Source organism: Ambystoma mexicanum, chromosome 9 (genome assembly GCF_040938575.1).
Source record: "Ambystoma mexicanum isolate Mex_15411 chromosome 9, UKY_AmexF1_1, whole genome shotgun sequence".
In the NCBI taxonomy this organism is placed as follows: domain Eukaryota; kingdom Metazoa; phylum Chordata; class Amphibia; order Caudata; family Ambystomatidae; genus Ambystoma; species Ambystoma mexicanum.
In genome coordinates, this window is record NC_090931.1 from 1,181,243,870 (window position 1) to 1,181,261,466 (window position 17,597).

The window sequence follows — 17,597 nt, forward strand, 5'->3', positions numbered from 1 at the left end:
AGGCAACAGGTACACCATGGCCGTGGTGATGTCTACGAGGCCCCTCATTGGTCAGATGAAGTGTTAATGTCTCCTTTCCCTCTAGCTCAAGGCTTCTTGTGTTATTCCTATGTGTGCTGACCAATGGAAGATAAATAAAGTTGTAGAGGTCAGTGTGATTATCTAGTAGTTAATAACAATTCATTTGTGGGGTGGGGCGGGAAATAATGTGGCACCAAAAGGGAAGGTGATGAGCCATGGGAACACAATATTGTATTTGCTGTATAAAAGATCTGACCACAGTGGGATTTTTTGTCAGCTCTCATCAACAATTTCTGTTTCACTGTGCTGTTAGATTTGTGCTTGCCCAGCTGTAATGAACAGCATTACTTCTTGCCTGTTTTATGTTCCATTTTTGGATTCCTTCTGATAAATAAATGATTGCATGTTCACAGAAGATCCCTGATACAGATATACCATGCTCTTTTGTGGGGATCGGCAGCTGGTGGCAGCTAGTAACATAATAATAGATTGCACTTCAAACAGACCCACATGGGGCCTGGCTGGAGAGGTTAACAAAGGCAACAGGAAACCCAACAACATTTCATATGTAACTGTGTCAACCTGAATCCAGCTCAAACCCTCAGTGTCAATGACAGTGAACTGTCATGTCTGGGGTTGGTGTTTACAGTAGGCCACCAATGTAAGGGGAACCTAATTCATAAGGTATGAGCATGTGGTTTGCAGGAGCTAGAGAGTATGGTCTTGTCACAGCTTCAACAGAGACCTGCTGCTTTAACCAGGAACCACAGAGTGAACCATTAACTAGCAAGATTATTTGATCAACAGTAGACAGGAAGATGGGTTGGACTTAGTATGACTCCAGGATTGGTTCATTAAGGTAGGCTTAGCCTACACCAATCTCTGTGACCCACTTGCCTTTAAAAGTGTTGAGCCCCTCTTTTGGCAGACCATCTGTAGACTTCACTTGAAGTAACAAAGAAAAACGCAATCTTGAACCCTGGCTGAAGGTCCAGTGAGCCTTACATTTTCTGCCAGTGAATGAAGGCCAGGCTTTCCAAAGAGGGAAGCAAGATCTCTCCCCTAACCCTCTTACAGGGAACAGAGGGAGAAACCGAATTCATGGGACCCTCCAGTCACTCTAGAACCAGTGCCCAGAAGCACACAGCATGCCCTGCTAGACTATGCAGCAAGTTACCTGGAAAAGGAGTGCCACAAGGTCTCTGAACCTACAACCACAGACTAGGCAGCTGCATGCAAAACACTCCTCAGTGTTGGGCTGTCCGCCTTAAAGGATGACACCAGCCCATTTAAGAAGCTGGGAAAAGTGCCTTGACGAGCATCTACCAATGTCAGCCTTAAAGGACATTTTTGAGCCAGTCGAGTTCCTCGTGCTGCAACTGACTGCATCACTGACCGTTGTAACGCGGCAGTCACTTAAAGACATTTAAGATGTCTCGGCCAGTGCTTCAGATTCACTGAACAGTTCTGAGACAATGATTCCTGACCCAAGCGGCCATGTAAGCCAGCCTGCAGTCATTGGTCCAGCTTTGCTCGCCGAACCGTCTTGCTGCCTGATACCCGCAACTGGCTCCCCTCTCGAACTCTGTCACAGAAGCCTGCAGGGTGCCCCGAAGCCAGAACGACCCTGTCGTGCACCAAGAACACCTACAGCACAAGGTACATTGTAGTTCTACCCCCCTGGTTCATCCCAGGAGGTCCCTAGAGACATATTGATACCCATTGTTCCCTTTGTGCTGAAGCCAAGTAAACTTAAACTGTTGTTTTTATAAACTATATTGACGACTCTGCAGTCAGTATACAGAGTGCATCCCTTTTCCTTCTTTGAAACTGTCTGTCCTCTGCATTACCCTACAGAGTGGTTGTATTTCGTAGCATTGTCTTTTGTGATATAAATAAAGTAGATATTTTTGAAACAACCTTGACTGGACAGGCCCTTTTTATCAATGGGTAATAATTGTTTTTTTGCTGTGTTGCAACTAACCAATGATCCACAACCTTGATAAGCAAGAGATAAGCCTGCCATTACGTCCATGTTATCAAAATTTGACTATGACATGTATAATTTGGTTGTTATTCCAATCTCTTCAGATCCTGTCTTGTGTGTAAGACTGATTGATGTTTTAGAAACCGATATGCAACCATGGACCACTGTTACCCAGAAGGTGATTCATCACATGGATTCACAGTACCCCTGAGGAATCCTTGTCCACAATAAGTAATCACAGTGAGAGTTTGAGACTCAGGGTACAATGCAATGGGGGAAAACACATTTTTCAAGTCAATTACAGGCCCTAATTACGAGTCTGGTGGTATCCCGTTGGTATTACTGGTGGGATACCTGCAATAGATGCACCTACCATCTCTGCTGCCCAATATCTCAGTGTTACTGGGATATTAAAGGAGGTGGAATGCTGGTACGGTCCCATTCCCATGGAGTCCATTAGGACTCATCTCCTTGATTGTCATTCCATTTGAACACAACATTGTACTCTGCAATCATCACCACTTCCAAATCTAGAGTAATGATAGTACCCAGATCATGGTCCTGGTGAACTGTTGGTCTGAGAGAAAATTCAGACGGCACTCTCCATGGTTTGTTTCTCTAGCCAGGCACTCAGCTCAATAACACTGTTGCTCCATACATAAACAAATCTGGGTGCAAGGGTATCCCTTGTGTAGCTCCATTGATGTACAACTCTCATGTTACTGCCAGAAACCTAGCATAACAAATGCCTGGAGTGGAATACACTGCAACTTCTTCTGTAAATGAAATTGCGATATTCAGCTTGCTTAGCGGTTCCCTACCTAACACGTTCAATGGTATGTCTGCTGAAAATAATAGTATGGCTAACACTTCTTTGGTACATAACTTGAGGGGTAAATGTTCAGTAAAGGGAACCAATTCTATTTCCCCGGAGAACCCCTTTATGCCCATTATCTATCCTGGTAAGAGGAGGCTCCCCTTCCTTTATGCATGATTTTGTTACCCCTATATCAACCATCTTCACACCTACCAGGGGTTCCTCTTCCGGGTTGCAGTGATTGACAGGACTGGGCACACCAGGGCACCCCAGGGCTCTCTGTCGACTGTCCCAGTCTGGATAAGTGTTCTACCCAGGAAATAGGTAATAGGTACCTCCCACTACACTTGTCCCTGTATAGTGCATTACAGTGCTGTTTGGCAAAAAATATTGTCCCATGGTTGATGTACAGACTGTTGTGTTTGCTGCTGTATACGTGCTGGTGTGGCATTTAGATCTGGGGGTTGTGTTTGTTGTGTTGGTGATGCCTGATGATACTGTGAGAGTTTTCTCTACTGGGACGCTTGCATGGGAACTGGGCAAAATGGGTCGCTCAGAGTAATCATTCCCGATGATGGGTGATATGTAATCAGAACTGCTGTTCTACTGGGGCAGGCACAGCGACCAGAATAATGCCCGTTTCTACCACTACATTCACCTGCAAAAGGCCCTATTCTTCCACATGACTAACCTAGTCCTGGTCCTCCAAATCTCTCCCCCATTCCTACATAGCCTGCTCCACCTCTTCTAAAAAAAAGACTCCCTTGATGATAACCTCCATGATAACATTGGTTATCTGGATGATACTGGTACCCTTCTGTCCACTCCTTTGCCAACTTCTTCTCCACCAACTTAGCCTCAGCTTTCTGTGCATTATTCTAAAGTCCCTTCTCCTACTCTTGGTACACTTTAATTGCCTGAATCTCTGCCCATCCCTTAGCCTCAGTCCCCACCACTGTGTCCATATCTTTCTGTAAATCCTTTGGAAGTCCTTTCTTTAACATGTGATAAAATATTGCTATGGGTTTGTTCCATGGTTCCCCTTTCTCAGCCATCCACATCTCCTGAATTTGGCAGCCCATACTTTTGCCTGACAATGAATCAAGTGTGTTGTGTCCTAATTAACATTGCCTTTTTGACCCCTGGGTATTCTACTTTTCTCCAAATACTGTCTGATTGTTCTCATAACAATATAGCAAACAAGCATTTCACATCTCCTACTGCTAGTGGAATGCCTTCTGTCTGTTTTTCAAGGGCATATATCCACTTGCCTGCTCCTACCATCAGCAATGGCAGTGCTTTCAGCAGTTTCTATCCATGTCTAGTGCCCTTTCGGGGGCCTTTATGTAGCATTGTTTGCATCTGATTTGCCGATTTTCCACTCTCACTTAACTTTTCCTCTGCTACTCCCGCATCCACATTCGTTCAAATCGCTTCATAATTTAAACTGTCACCTTGCTCGATGCTTATCACTGTGATGGATATCATCCTTCATTTCAACACTCCAAGAGTACAATTGGGCAATGGATTGGGCGTTCCAACACAATATTACCATTGTGGGTGTGGTTTAAGCTATGGATCTTGCCAGCTTGTGTTTAAGGTAATGTAAAATGTTTGCTGGTTGGACTGTATAATACATTAGAACATTTTGAGATGTGTGGGTATAGATATGGAGGTCCTGCAGTTGTTTGAAGTACTGTTCACAGTAAACGTCCTAACTTGTATTTAAAAAAGAAATCATTTTTGATGACTTATAAGCATCACAGTTATGCATCATGTGACATACTTTGCAGTTGGTTGTCCTGGTAGTTCTGAGCGTGCAGCAGAATGGCATTAAAGACACATGGTAAACTCAGCAGGGATGCCATTTGCCTGCTTAGCACTGAACAACTTTTGTGAAAGATGTAATGATGGTGGAATGCATATTGTTAAGGGACACCTCTACAGCTGTGAAAAACCTTCCCCTTCTATGACTTTGGGTATCCTTTCACAGGTTTCTTGATGCACTTGCACATTCAGATACTCTCTTCACCACTTCAACTTCTCTATGACCTATTTCATGCTTGCACCTTTTGGGCGGCCACAGACTTCTGAAATGTGGGGCCAGGGAGGGATATGTGTGCTTGCTTCTGAACATCATTTTAGTGCCACCTGCATTTATTATTGTAAAATGATGCATCATGTTTAACCTTTACTTTTCTGAAGGCAAAACCTTCATGTTTGCAATGGTTTAAAATATGCAAGTCATGTATTTGAATATAAAAGTGATTGGTTAACACAGTGTATGTGTGTATTGATTAGAAATAATTCTTGAGATGACGTGAAGTGGCACTAATACAACCAATGAGGTTTTGGTTGTTTTGCATGTTAAAGACCCTTTTGAGAAGATATGAATGACCACAGAGCTTTGTATCTGAGATTTATGTCTGAGAGTTGTATGACTGAATCACTAAATATATATAACTAAAGTCACACTAAAGCTTTTGCTAGTATCAAACATATATACAAGTTTGGCTACTAAAGACTTTAGGTGTCAGAGTGGCATGACTGATAACAGCTCAAAAAGATGTGCATTGCTGTGGATAATTAGCTTTAAAAAATAACAACCAGTACATTGAAAATAAACTGCGATGAAATGCTGCTTCCCTGAAAATGAGCTGCCCTAGGCCTGGACTTAGTCGGTCTTGTTGTAACTACATCTATGGTTGCATGCAGTGGAATTAGAATTGATTTGCATCAACAGCACTTGTTCTCAAATATCTTTGTGAATCGAGCCCATAAAGTAACTTATTTTTGTGTATGTGCATAGTAATGCCTTTATAATGACAAATAATGCATTTAAAATTTATAAAAGCACAAATTAAAAATGGTTTATCCTGACCATTGTAACCTCATCATTTCACTGTTGCTTACATACTTTTCAATCTGACAATGCAAAACAAAAATAAATGTGATTACCTTGCGTAAATGAATTTTTCTTTGATGACGTCAACTTGAAATAACATTGCTCTACACCATTTTAATTTAAAGCTGAACATAGCTGCTCTCCAGACCACTTCCAATGCAAAACTACAAAACACTGCATTTCTAAACTCTGGGTTTGTGATGAGGATGCGGACTGTGCAGATGGCTCAGACGAGGAAAATTGTGGTGAGTATGTTTAGCTTACTTTTCTTTAGCTTTTAATATTTAAGAACGTTTATGGTCTCTCCTAAATGATTCTCTTACACACCCCACTCATGAATCCTACCCTTAACTGCTGTCACTTTAGCTCACCCATTTCATCAACATCTTCCAAAATCCACTTACATGCACATGCCTCACACAACGTTGCCCCCTGCATCCCTTAGTCCCCAGAACCTCCTTGTCCTCTCTGAGGCAGACACTAGTGTCTAACAGATTATTGTGCTGGCCTCCACATCCTTTACACATGTACCTCCATTCGTTGTTTCCTTACCTTGCCATTATTCTATGCTTTGTATTTTTATGAACATCCCTGCTCCTTTTGCCTTCACTCTGTTCTTGCAAGCCCACTATATATCTCATATCCTCCCCTATAATTCTCTCTTTCATCATCTCATACTTTCAAATATCTCTTCCAGATTGCACCGCAAAACCAATTTGCTCATAATATCGCACACATTCCTCTAAATGTTGTTATAATCTTCATCTTGCATGTTTCCACAACCACCTCTCCATATCATCATGCATCTGAATCTCTCTCATTGTCTCATACCTCAGTGTATTCTTTGTATTCTCTTACCCCAGGCTCTAAGTGCCTGTTACCTGTATCAGTGCCAATTTCCTCCCTAACTCTCTTAACACCTCCACCCCGAAGTTTCTTAGACAATTAAGAGTGTTTGCTCAATGGATTGCTTCCATTAAAATTGGCCTCCATTAAAAGCCAGTGCAGGGAAACTAGGATAGGCATCATGCATAGAAGGCAGTCTGTCAAGGAGCCACCGAAGAATGCAGAATACAAGTGAGAATAAAATGGACATAATTAATGCACAATAAAACTAAAGATTGCACTAAGGTGCAAAAATGACATAAAGGTGAAAGTTATCAGATTTCACTGAGACATTGATATGTGGAATTAAAGTGAGTCAAGGATCTAGCATAAAACCCAGCAACTTGACCAACTGGGAAAATCATGATTATGAGCCTGGAATGTTCACATTTAAAAAACAATTGATCACCAGACCAAGAAACTAAAAATAATTCAGTCTTAGACGGATTTGGTTTCAAAGTGATCCAACATCTAGGCTTCAATATAAGTAAGACATTCACCTATACACAACATATATCTCTGAGAAGAAATGCTAAGGTATATGTGCATATCGTCAATGTATTGGTGCATAACAATGTCAAACCTAGAAATCAAATTGCTCAGAGTCCCCACATACAAATTAAAAAGTGATGGAGAAGGAACTGAGCTATGAGGAACCACATACAGAGCACCGAATGGTTCAGTGCAACGACTGCTCTCTGGCATTCGAAAAAGAGTGAAGCCATTGCAATAACTGACCTCTAATTCTAATCCGGTACATAAGTGTACCAGATAAAATATTATGATCAGTGGTATCGAAAGTTGCAGATAAATCTAATAAAATAGATCCATCAGGTTGAATAGTGATTAGTACAAGGCACATTCCTGGCATTGGCAATTATTCATTTACCCTTGTTACACGTAGCGAGGTTTCAAAAGCTATTGTTGTATTGAGGATTTAATATGATGGTTAGGAGAACTTAATTTTGCATCAGACACTACTCAATCCTGTAGTCTCCAGTATCCAGATGGGAACCACAGTGACACAATCATGCTCATCCTGATTCAGTATGTGTTAGAAGATATTGACACTTAGGCCCTGATTTACAAAAGTGTTTTTCAATCTGAAAATCCCCTTGAAAAAAATGCTTTGTATATCATGCCCACAATGCCCACTAAATCCTTTGGGTCCGCATATAGGTTTTCCTTTCATCACCATAATTGCTGCTCTAGAATTGTCCTCTGTTTTACCATTAAAAATGCATCCCAGTTATTGGTAACTTCAACAATAGAAATGTTCAGTTCACTGAACTATACTTCGTGAAACATTTTTACTGACCAGGGAACATCCCTGATGTATATACAACTGTGGAAATTATATTTCTGAAGACCACAGATTTTGTGACAGAAATTAAATGACAGTGAAGGAAAAGACTAAGTATGGCCAACTTAGTCACACAGCCGCTCTCCGTTATACCCAAAACAACAGGTTATGAAGTTAAAAAGACTTTCTTCAAAATATTCCTGTATATAGGTAAACGTGCTTGTATCCAATTTCAAAAATGATAGTCAAAAAGAATCCAAGTCAGAAATAAATTCAATAATAATTTATCAAAAGATCATTGATAAGAGCACAACACTAATGGTATTTTAGTGAGGCTGCAGCTACACATCACATGTTAGGTATGGACTTAATATGCCAATGCATTTCGGAGTATACAAACTCCTTCATCAGGGCAAGTCTGTATTGAGATAATGTGAACACACAACATAAAAACACATGCATAAATCAATAAAGAAAATGTAAACACATACCAGAGTGTAGAATGTTCATATGAGCGTTGGAATATATGTTTGGAAATAAACAACAAAATAAATGTAGTAAGAAACAAGTAAATCAACAACATAATAAGGCTAAAGGAGTAAAAAACAAATAACAAATGGTACCTCTATACCGGTGTGTAGCCAGTGTAGCTTTTTTTACGAGTGTCAGGCTGTCAGTAACACCCGTGGTCCAATGAAGGACAGCGGTCACAACGGCTTTCTAAAAGCATGAAAGTTAGAGTAATCAGAGGGCTACATGTGTTTAAGTGAAGCAGTTTATCTATTACAATCTAAAATGCAAAGATACCTGTAAACGCAGCACGGCCGTGAGACAAGCCGTCTGAACACTGCAGTGCATCATCGTATTGTGGTGTTGCTAGGAAACGGGTTATTTACATAACCACGTGACCGCATCGCGTCTATAAGACGGCGCGATGCGTGTGACTTTCAAATAGCTATGCTATCTCGATTTGTAAGTCCCCAAGGTATAAACTAAGTAATTATATAGTCTAATGGTGGTCAAGTACTAATTCTAGGGTGCATAATGTCTAAAATAAAATTATAGAATCAGCATAGAAATGAAAAAATACTCAGTGAAAACAGCTATGTTGTTTACATACAAAATGGCAAATATAAACAGAATCAACAAAAATAAATAAAATCTGCCGCTAATGGTGCCATTGAAAACAATGCCACCTTGGGTCCCAGACTGGACATCCGGGAGGCACGGCAGCAAAGTGTCTACATCTATGTAAATATAAATCAACCAATTTAGCAGATTTAGAGCGACATGAAAATTTCTCAATCACGGAAACAAACATAAATATTATATGTCACCTGGAAACCCAGGCATCAAATACAGAAAAAAACAACTTCTAACGCAGATGAAATAGCACAAGACAGTGGAATACTGTCATACGTAAAGCATGATGTCCATGTACAACAAATCTGAGGTTCAAGGGAAAGTCTATAGAGTATACTGAACCTTCAATATTGGTTGCCACTGAATCACTATGTCATAGTTAAATGTAGCAATGATAGTTAATCTCTTCATTGAGTCCATGAGGAGATAAACTACCAAGTTTATCTATCCAAAAGGTTTCTCTCCTATTAAGCCGCAGTCCAAGGTCCTCATGTGGATTTTTCTTGCTCAATACCTCTAAGATCAAAAACTTAATTTGGGCTAGACAGTCTTCGGGATCACTCACTATTCTTTTCACACGCAGTAATTGACTGTATGGCAGATTTCTCAGGAGACTAGGTTGGCGGAAACTCAATCTGTGCAATAGATTATTGCGATCAGTAGGTTTGCGGAAAAGTGTAGTCTTGTAACCAGTATCACTCTTGAGTATTTGAACATCCAGAAATGTAATCCTGTCTTTGGATGTTGTGCTGGTAAACTGGATCCGCTGGTCAATACTATTCAAATAATTAAAAAAAGCATCAAAAGTAGCTTCTGTGTTCGTCCAAATTCCAAAAACATCATCTATATAACGTACCCACAGATGTATGTGCTTGTTCCAATCTGGCTTATGAAGTACGTTGTCCATTTCAAATTTGTGCATAAAACAATTTGCATAGGACGGTGCCATAGTCGCACCCATGGATGTTCCGGAAACCTGTAGGAAGAATTTATTGTTACTGCTACAAACTATGGCACCGTCCTATGCAAATTGTTTTATGCACAAATTTGAAATGGACAACTCCAGCCACAGTGTTATACAGTTTTTTGCAGACTACACTTGGTACACTTGGTAGCAATGCGTGGGAAGGGAGATGAAGGCCAAAGCAGTGGGGTTGAAGGTTTTGGGTGCGGGAGGAAAAGCCAATCAGCGGGGAGAGGTTTCAATGTCCCCAGGGTGAAACATTGTACAGTGTCGTCGATGATGTCCTTGGGGCACACCATTGGTCTGACTTGGTTTGAATGTCTCCTCTTTTGCCATCTCAAGCTATTTGGTACATTGGATATTACCAACCAATGGCATGAAAACGTTTTTGACTGATCAGCACATTCACATATTTGAGGGGCGGTGTGGGAAGGTTTGTGATGTCACAAGTGGTGTTAATGCAACTATGGCCAAAAAGCGTATACACCAATTAGGAGCCTTCAGCATGATATAGGGGGACTGCTGTGGTACAACCAATCCACTCTTGTGACCTGCCTTATAAATGTAACTAAAATATTGTATGTAAATTCGGCAAATTATGTATAAAATATTCTGCCACAGTGGGCAGTGTCGACAGCTCACTTCAGTGCTGATCCACAGGACTGTCTCAACTGTACTTCCCAGCTGTTTGGGCCAATATATTAGTGTTGCTTTGCTTGGTGTACGCTTCTTTTTTGTATACATTTTATTCCCTGGAGTAACTTTTTGATTGAGGTCCCCTGGTACAGTCCTCAAAAATCTATTCACTTCTTCCCATGGGCTTTTGAAAACTTTCTTTACAGTCCTAGCAATTCCTCCCTGTCGTAGGATGTTATAAGGATTATCTCCAGATAGCTCTTGTTGTCTAGAATCGTCTTGGATTATCACTGTGCTGAGGGAGATTCCTCTCAATGTACTATTGATGTTCAGACCTTTGGATATCTCTTCTGTGGTGGTGGAGATTACTCCTGAGACTTTGTTTACTCTTGGTTCTCTGGGTATCACTACTGTGATAAGAGTGATTACTCCCGGGGCTTTCTTGACTCTTTGGCTTCCTGGGATCTCAACCAGATCTCCCACAGTTCCCACTACCTTGTTTGTGCTGGGAACATGTGTCTGTTTCTTCCTGGAGTTGTGGCTGGTTTGCTGTTTGCTCTATGCTTCTTCCTGGTTCACCTGTGCAGCTCCACAAAGGTATGGTGGTCTTGGCGTTGTTGTCAGACTGAACAGTCCATCTCCCAGAGGTCATGCTACCACCTCAACTTCCTCAGAACTGGAGTGAGTCAGCTCTTTGTCAGCTCACAGGTCTTCCCTGCAACTTCCACTCTTCTGCATCTTCTCTTCTGAGGACCAACCTTTCTGCACAGCTGACAGGTTCTCATGTTCAATCTTCCCAGGCTTTGCTGGCTCCTTGCCAGTTTCTCAGTTCTTTCCATCCTTCCTCTGTGTTTACCTTTCCTAGCTATGCCCAACCCATCGTAGTGTCACAGACTTTTGATTGTTTCCATGAGGCGCTCTTCAAGCTTCGCGTGGCCACCGATTTCCTAATATTTTTAGAAAAAAGTATGTCATCATTCTTATTCTTCTTCCTCTTGTTGGTGTCAAGTCTCAAGGAAGAGAGGGAGGGAATGTTACTGTAATGCACAGTAGTATTTTCAGTTGCTCTTCCTGCAGACTTTAAGGTTTTTATGGGTGCGAGGGCACAAGGGTTAGGTAGATCCTTCACAGAACAGTGTCCTTATCCCCATAAGAGAAGTCTATCCGTGTGAGGTCCTGCTTTCCACTATGACGAGGGGGATTATTGGGTCACAGCCCAGCTTCACAGCGATGAGCTCCCCATTGGGTAGTAGTGATGATACTCCATGAATTGTTGCAGTGAGAAATTAAAAAGCTGCAGATATTGTGGGCTGCAGCGTATTGTCTATAATTATGGTATGCATGGACTTTTTATTGTTATACAGTTTAAAAAACCTTCAACAAATAAGCCAGTTTAATTAGAGTCCATATGCAAAATAATAAATTCAGTAAAACTGAAGCATGTACAATTAATAAACATTTACAGTAAAACAATTAAAACAGTTCATCATGAAAAATGAGAAGACAAAAAATCTGTCTCTGCTATATCCAACGAGGCAGTTTGACCCATCAGACAACATTGCATAAAAGAGTCACATGACATTGTAGCTATCATTGACAGAAATCTCCTTAAGAGAATTTCTCTGAGATTCTGTTGCTTAAAATATGATGATATTATAAGATGTATTCCACATGACTATGCACTTGACAAAACCTACACACAGCTTGTTGAAAAGGCATCCTGTTAAAATGATTCAGTGTCTCCTTAGTGAACACCTGGTTCCACCAGAACCAAATACAAAGATGCAGCACCAATCTAAAAGGGTACACTGCAAGATAAGGGGCAACAACACCAACAGATTTCAAGTCCAATCTCAAATGTTTAAGTGAATCATAAGAATGAAACTTGTCCGTCATGAGGGCCAAATCGTGCCTATACAGTAATCTTTTAACGCTCATGGGATTCTCTTTAAGATCTGCTGGAAGAAGACCCAAATTTACAAGTAAATGATTCAAAAAATCTTCAATTTCACACACAAAAACATTTCTTTTGATCATAACCTTATTGGGTTTGAAGTATAATGATAGAAAACTGGGTGGACATAGTAGTTTGTAATAAAATGATAGATACTTCCACTGTGGCCTGCATTTCATTGACTGTCGACCAAGCTTATATGAATAGCAGAGAGAGGTATACTCTGCTTGAGTTGAAGAACCCTTGCCACAATGTGGCCTCAATACCACAAAGTAAATCAAGGACCCAAGGAGGCAGAAGCTCAATACCATAACGTATCAAGGGAACTATTTTCCGCCTCATAGAACTTCAAAGAGGGTAGAATCGAATACTTACCATATCTAATGGTCCCCTGAACCAATTGATTTCTTGCCATCAGACCACCTGAGCACAGCCATTCTCTCATGTGACATTTGTTTTGCTTAGCAAAAATAGGGAATCACAGATATATAAAGACCTGCACTTTTTCCAGGCACACTTTATTTATTTGTCAAGTAAAAGATTTATTTATTTGTTTACTAGTGCATTAAATTGGGTAAATGCAGACAAAAGATGTTGTAGTGCATTAGGGGTAAAACCAAAATTGGAAAATTGTCCGTGTATGCAAGCCAAATTGGTTTTATATGGTCGATCTTTGGAGAAGCTATGGCTGCAGAATTTCAATGCTCACAGATATAGATTGAATAGGCAGGGGGTGAGTAGGCAGCCCCGCTTAGCCCATGTGAAGTTACAATACTGCGTGACAGTGCACCGTCATGGTTTAATGGCACCTGCACATTTTCTGTCCGAATGAACCCATTCAATGTTGTTCCGTTTTCGAAAGACAATGTGATGTGATGTTTCCGAAAGCCAGTCTACCATTGGGGGGTGCACGAATAAGGAGGCAACGATCTTACTATCCGCATTGATGGTTGCCATAGGATGAAAATGTAAAGGATCAGAAAAGGACCCCCTTTTAAAATTTGGTAGAATAAAGGCCTTAGAACAGGATTTTAAAAAGGTAAAGGTTACAGCAACATTAATAAAAAAGAGCATACAAAATATTAGACCAGGTGTCGGAAACATCTTTAAACAATACATTGGAGCCAGAAGCCCATGTGAGAGTATATTTTTGTATTGTTTCACGAATTTCATCCTTATCGATAATCAATGACCAGGCACTTGGCAGGGACTCAATTACAAAGGGAGTGTTGGCAAAAATTTCGATCTTAGTACCATATTCCATGCCAAAGTGGGTGACCCATTGGGGTTTTTCTGACACCGAAGAGCTGCAATCTAGCAAGAGCGTTCATCAGATTAAAAAGTAAACCCACATCATTATTCCTCAAAACTGATAGCATTTTTACAGCATCTTGCTGATACATTAGAGCAAGCTTAATTCTCAAGCAATTTTATGGGCCTGTTTGGCTTTTTCAAATACAGACAACTGGAAGGAGAATTTAGGGACATGACTTATCTTATGATTTAAAGCTGGTGATGCAGGTACTTTTTGTGATTTACCACATTTGGATCAAACTCATGGAGGTGCTTTTTGGAAGGACTCAATCTACCTTTCAATTTACATAAACTTTGTGATAATAGGTCTTCCAAGAAGTCACCATAATTGTCCACTATAAAGGATGAATACTGCAAGTCAAGCGTGGAGGAAATCAGACAGGCGGACGCAGCTGCATTTACCTTCCTTGTAGTGCCCTTGTTCCAGCTGACACGATTTCCAGCCAGATATATTCTTCATTTTGGGTCAAAGAGTAATGGCTGCTCACTGACAGACGAGATAAAACAAAAGGCAACTGTCAAATAGCTGTGAACACTATAGGAATTTGGAACAATGAAAAGATGATTACATCTATCATACAAACTCCTGCTAGTGAAAATGTAATCCAGAGTCGAATGGGCCAAACCATTTGTCCAGGTGTGACTTCCTGGGACATCACCAGTAATGGAACCATTCAACGTGGTCAGGCCCAGTCCTTCCAAGGTGTGCCTCCACCTGGACATAATGTTTTTTCTCTGCACCTAGGAGAGGAAAGTCTGTTTGGACTGAATGGATAAACAACAGTCATTTATGTCCCCCTATAAAATGATCTGACTACTGGGTTTTTCACTTGCCATACACTGACATATGCCAATATATATTCAAAGAACATCACAAGTTGTCCTATACCAGGGTGCCGGTCAATGTTAAGGATCAAAATGTCAATACTAGAGCCCAATCATAATCTAATATGAATTCCCAGTACACAAAATGTAATTTCCAAGGAGGAAACTATACTTACATACTGACATGAACGAACCAATGTGAGCAAACCCCCAGAGGGGCAGACAAACTGACATGTTTTGCAGATTGAAAGGATGACAAGTAACCATCCAATATAGGGCACCTCATGTTTCATGTTTCCTGAAGGGAAATTAGATGATGATACTTTAGCATCTGACCAACTATTGTATTTGTCTTTAGAGAGGATTTACCTCTGGTGTCCCAAGATATCAATGTTACCTCCATGTCCAAAACTTGAGGGCTAGGGAAATTGTCCTAGCTTTAAATCCCTTTTTACAGATAATACCTTTGACAACCAGGGACAATCTTGATGTTGATCGCTAGATGGTGATGTACTCAAAGTAATTGGTGGCGGTCCAGAGTAGTCATTGTCTCTTCTAAGGCAGGCAATCAATCCTCTTGGAGACCACCTAATGTGTCCTCCATCCAGCGATTGAACCCAAGTGGGTCTGAAGATGTTATAGTAAGAAAGGTTGAAACCGAAGGACCTAATCGCTTGCATATCATTAATTAATAAATCCTGTACAATGTTTGATTTCAAGAATATAATATCTCTGTACGAAAGTGGTCAATAAAGTCCATTCAATCTATATTATCACTAATTAGGGCATTTAGCAAGAGAATTAAATGGAACAGTCTCAAGATATTAGTGTGATTCAGATTGACGTTTCTGTTTTCTGAAAGGAGAGATCCCAACAATGGCTGAAAGCCCTGCTGGGGATCAATTTGTTTTACCATATGAGGAGACGACAGGCCAGCCTGGATATCAGCAGAAGCAGACCAACTGGATAGATCATAATAGTGGGCCCCCAGGAATGGGTCTCAACATGACCCCTGAGTGCACTATGAGCTGATTTAAATAGAAGTCTACAAGGCCTAATATCTCTGTTCATCTTTGCAATATCAGTGGTGGAGGTGGGCCTTAAGTAAAATGTATATTCTGCAGTTGGCCTTGGTTGTCTTGATGAATCCGCATTAAAAGGAGATTGCATATGGGTGTTGTTCCTCTTGGGGACAGCCTGATTACTTAATGCAACAGCTTCAGTTGTACCGGATGGAAGAAGCCATTGAGCTGAGCAGTCGGGGATGTTTGAATTTGGCAAATTCATTTTAATCCTATTTCAGGATACTGGGACAAGCAAATTCTGTGACACTAAGCTGACGCCAGTGACAGGATTAACAAAATTATTACCACTAGCCATAGTAACAGGGTTCTCCGTCCCTGGCTTAGTGTCAGAGACAGAGTTAACTGCATTATGTCCATTTAGTTGAGTTTGTTTCAAATGAGCTCAGCTAGGCTTCCCACCCAGGATAAATTAACATCAGGATGTTTGCTTAGTCAAGAACTGCTGGCTGATTGAACTGTCTGAGCAGAAAAATCTGCTAATGAACCTGTTGAGAGAGCCTTTGATGTTTCGGAGCGAAGGGAATTTCCTGGCCGAAATGGATTAGCGAAAAAATTACTTACATTTTTTTAAAAACTTTATTATGAATAGGTTTCGTATCATGGAAAACAAAACATATTTACATGGTAATCTATTCTTTTTAATGTTGCTTATTTCTGATTATGATGTGTTTGTGTAATTGCACCTTGCACCTGTAAGTGAACTCCCCATGAAGAATTCACACATAACAAAGTATAATTTGGTGTTTGAAAAAAAGTGACAGTAGCTTTGTTGACTTTGCCCACTAGTATGGTTGGATGGGGATCAGAAGTTAAGTCAACCACCGGTGGGTGAGTGGTGCGGGGGCTAGATTGGTCGAATTACCATCCAGCTGTAACCTCTTGGATGTATTGAATCTGTGGGAACAGAAAATGCTGTTGGGGCGATGGAAACCTCATCATCATGGATAGTTTCTGTCATATGGTCCCGACATACCAATAAAGACATGTCAACAGGTCCCTTTTGGTGATTTGTGTTATAACCCTTACATCAGTTTGCTCATCCTGGTCACACACATAGTTATCAGTAAGTGATTTAGCCACATTAAACTGTTGTCAAATTTAAAAAGCAGTGACTCTAATAAAATGGAGTGTTGTCTTTGATTCTGTTTTCAACCCTTCATATAATGAGACCAAGACGCATAACACTTGGTTAATTTCTAATAATGCATCATAAATCAGAGGATCTGCATGCCCCTTTAGGTTGTGAAAAGCGGCAGAAAGTCGTAGTGTGGCAGCAAGGGCTGGGGTTGAATTAATAGAAGAAAACATTGAGTCTGAAGAATGTCTAATTCCCGGAAAAATTTCAAGTGGAGAGTTCAACATACTAATTGAATCATCCAGGCGTTGGGATGAAATAGAAGTAGTGAAGTTATCGTCAATACTTGATGGTATATGTGAAGATGTAGGTTGTTTTAAATAAGTCTTTACTGCCTTGGTGTAAAAGCCATGTATTTTCCCCACACTGGATGTGGAAGTTTGACCAGCTGCGGCAGTACCCTGACTGCAACCTTTCTGATTAATAACCTCTTGAGGAATTAATAAGGGGATAACATTAGGGCCTTCAACATTCTTATTAAGGGTAAATGAATTACTTGAACCCATGGTAGCAAGACGGCCAATAGAAGATCCTGATCTGTAATCAGGGCCAGATTTAGTAAGGACATTGGAGGATGCACGGCTCCACTGTTTAGGTACATCATCAGTGATGATTACCCAAGA

General features: G+C 40.6%; 1 protein-coding gene across 3 annotated transcripts in view; it reads left to right on the plus strand.

The window, feature by feature from the left end:
* LRP1B (LDL receptor related protein 1B) overlaps positions 1–17,597 on the plus strand; it is a 4,835,697-nt gene that overhangs the window by 4,182,991 nt on the left and 635,109 nt on the right. For all 3 annotated transcript variants that reach the window (XM_069616528.1, XM_069616527.1, XM_069616526.1), the window contains exon 66: positions 5,856–5,975. In XM_069616528.1, the coding sequence (XP_069472629.1) occupies positions 5,856–5,975 (120 nt within the window). The remainder of the gene's footprint in view (positions 1–5,855; positions 5,976–17,597) is intronic.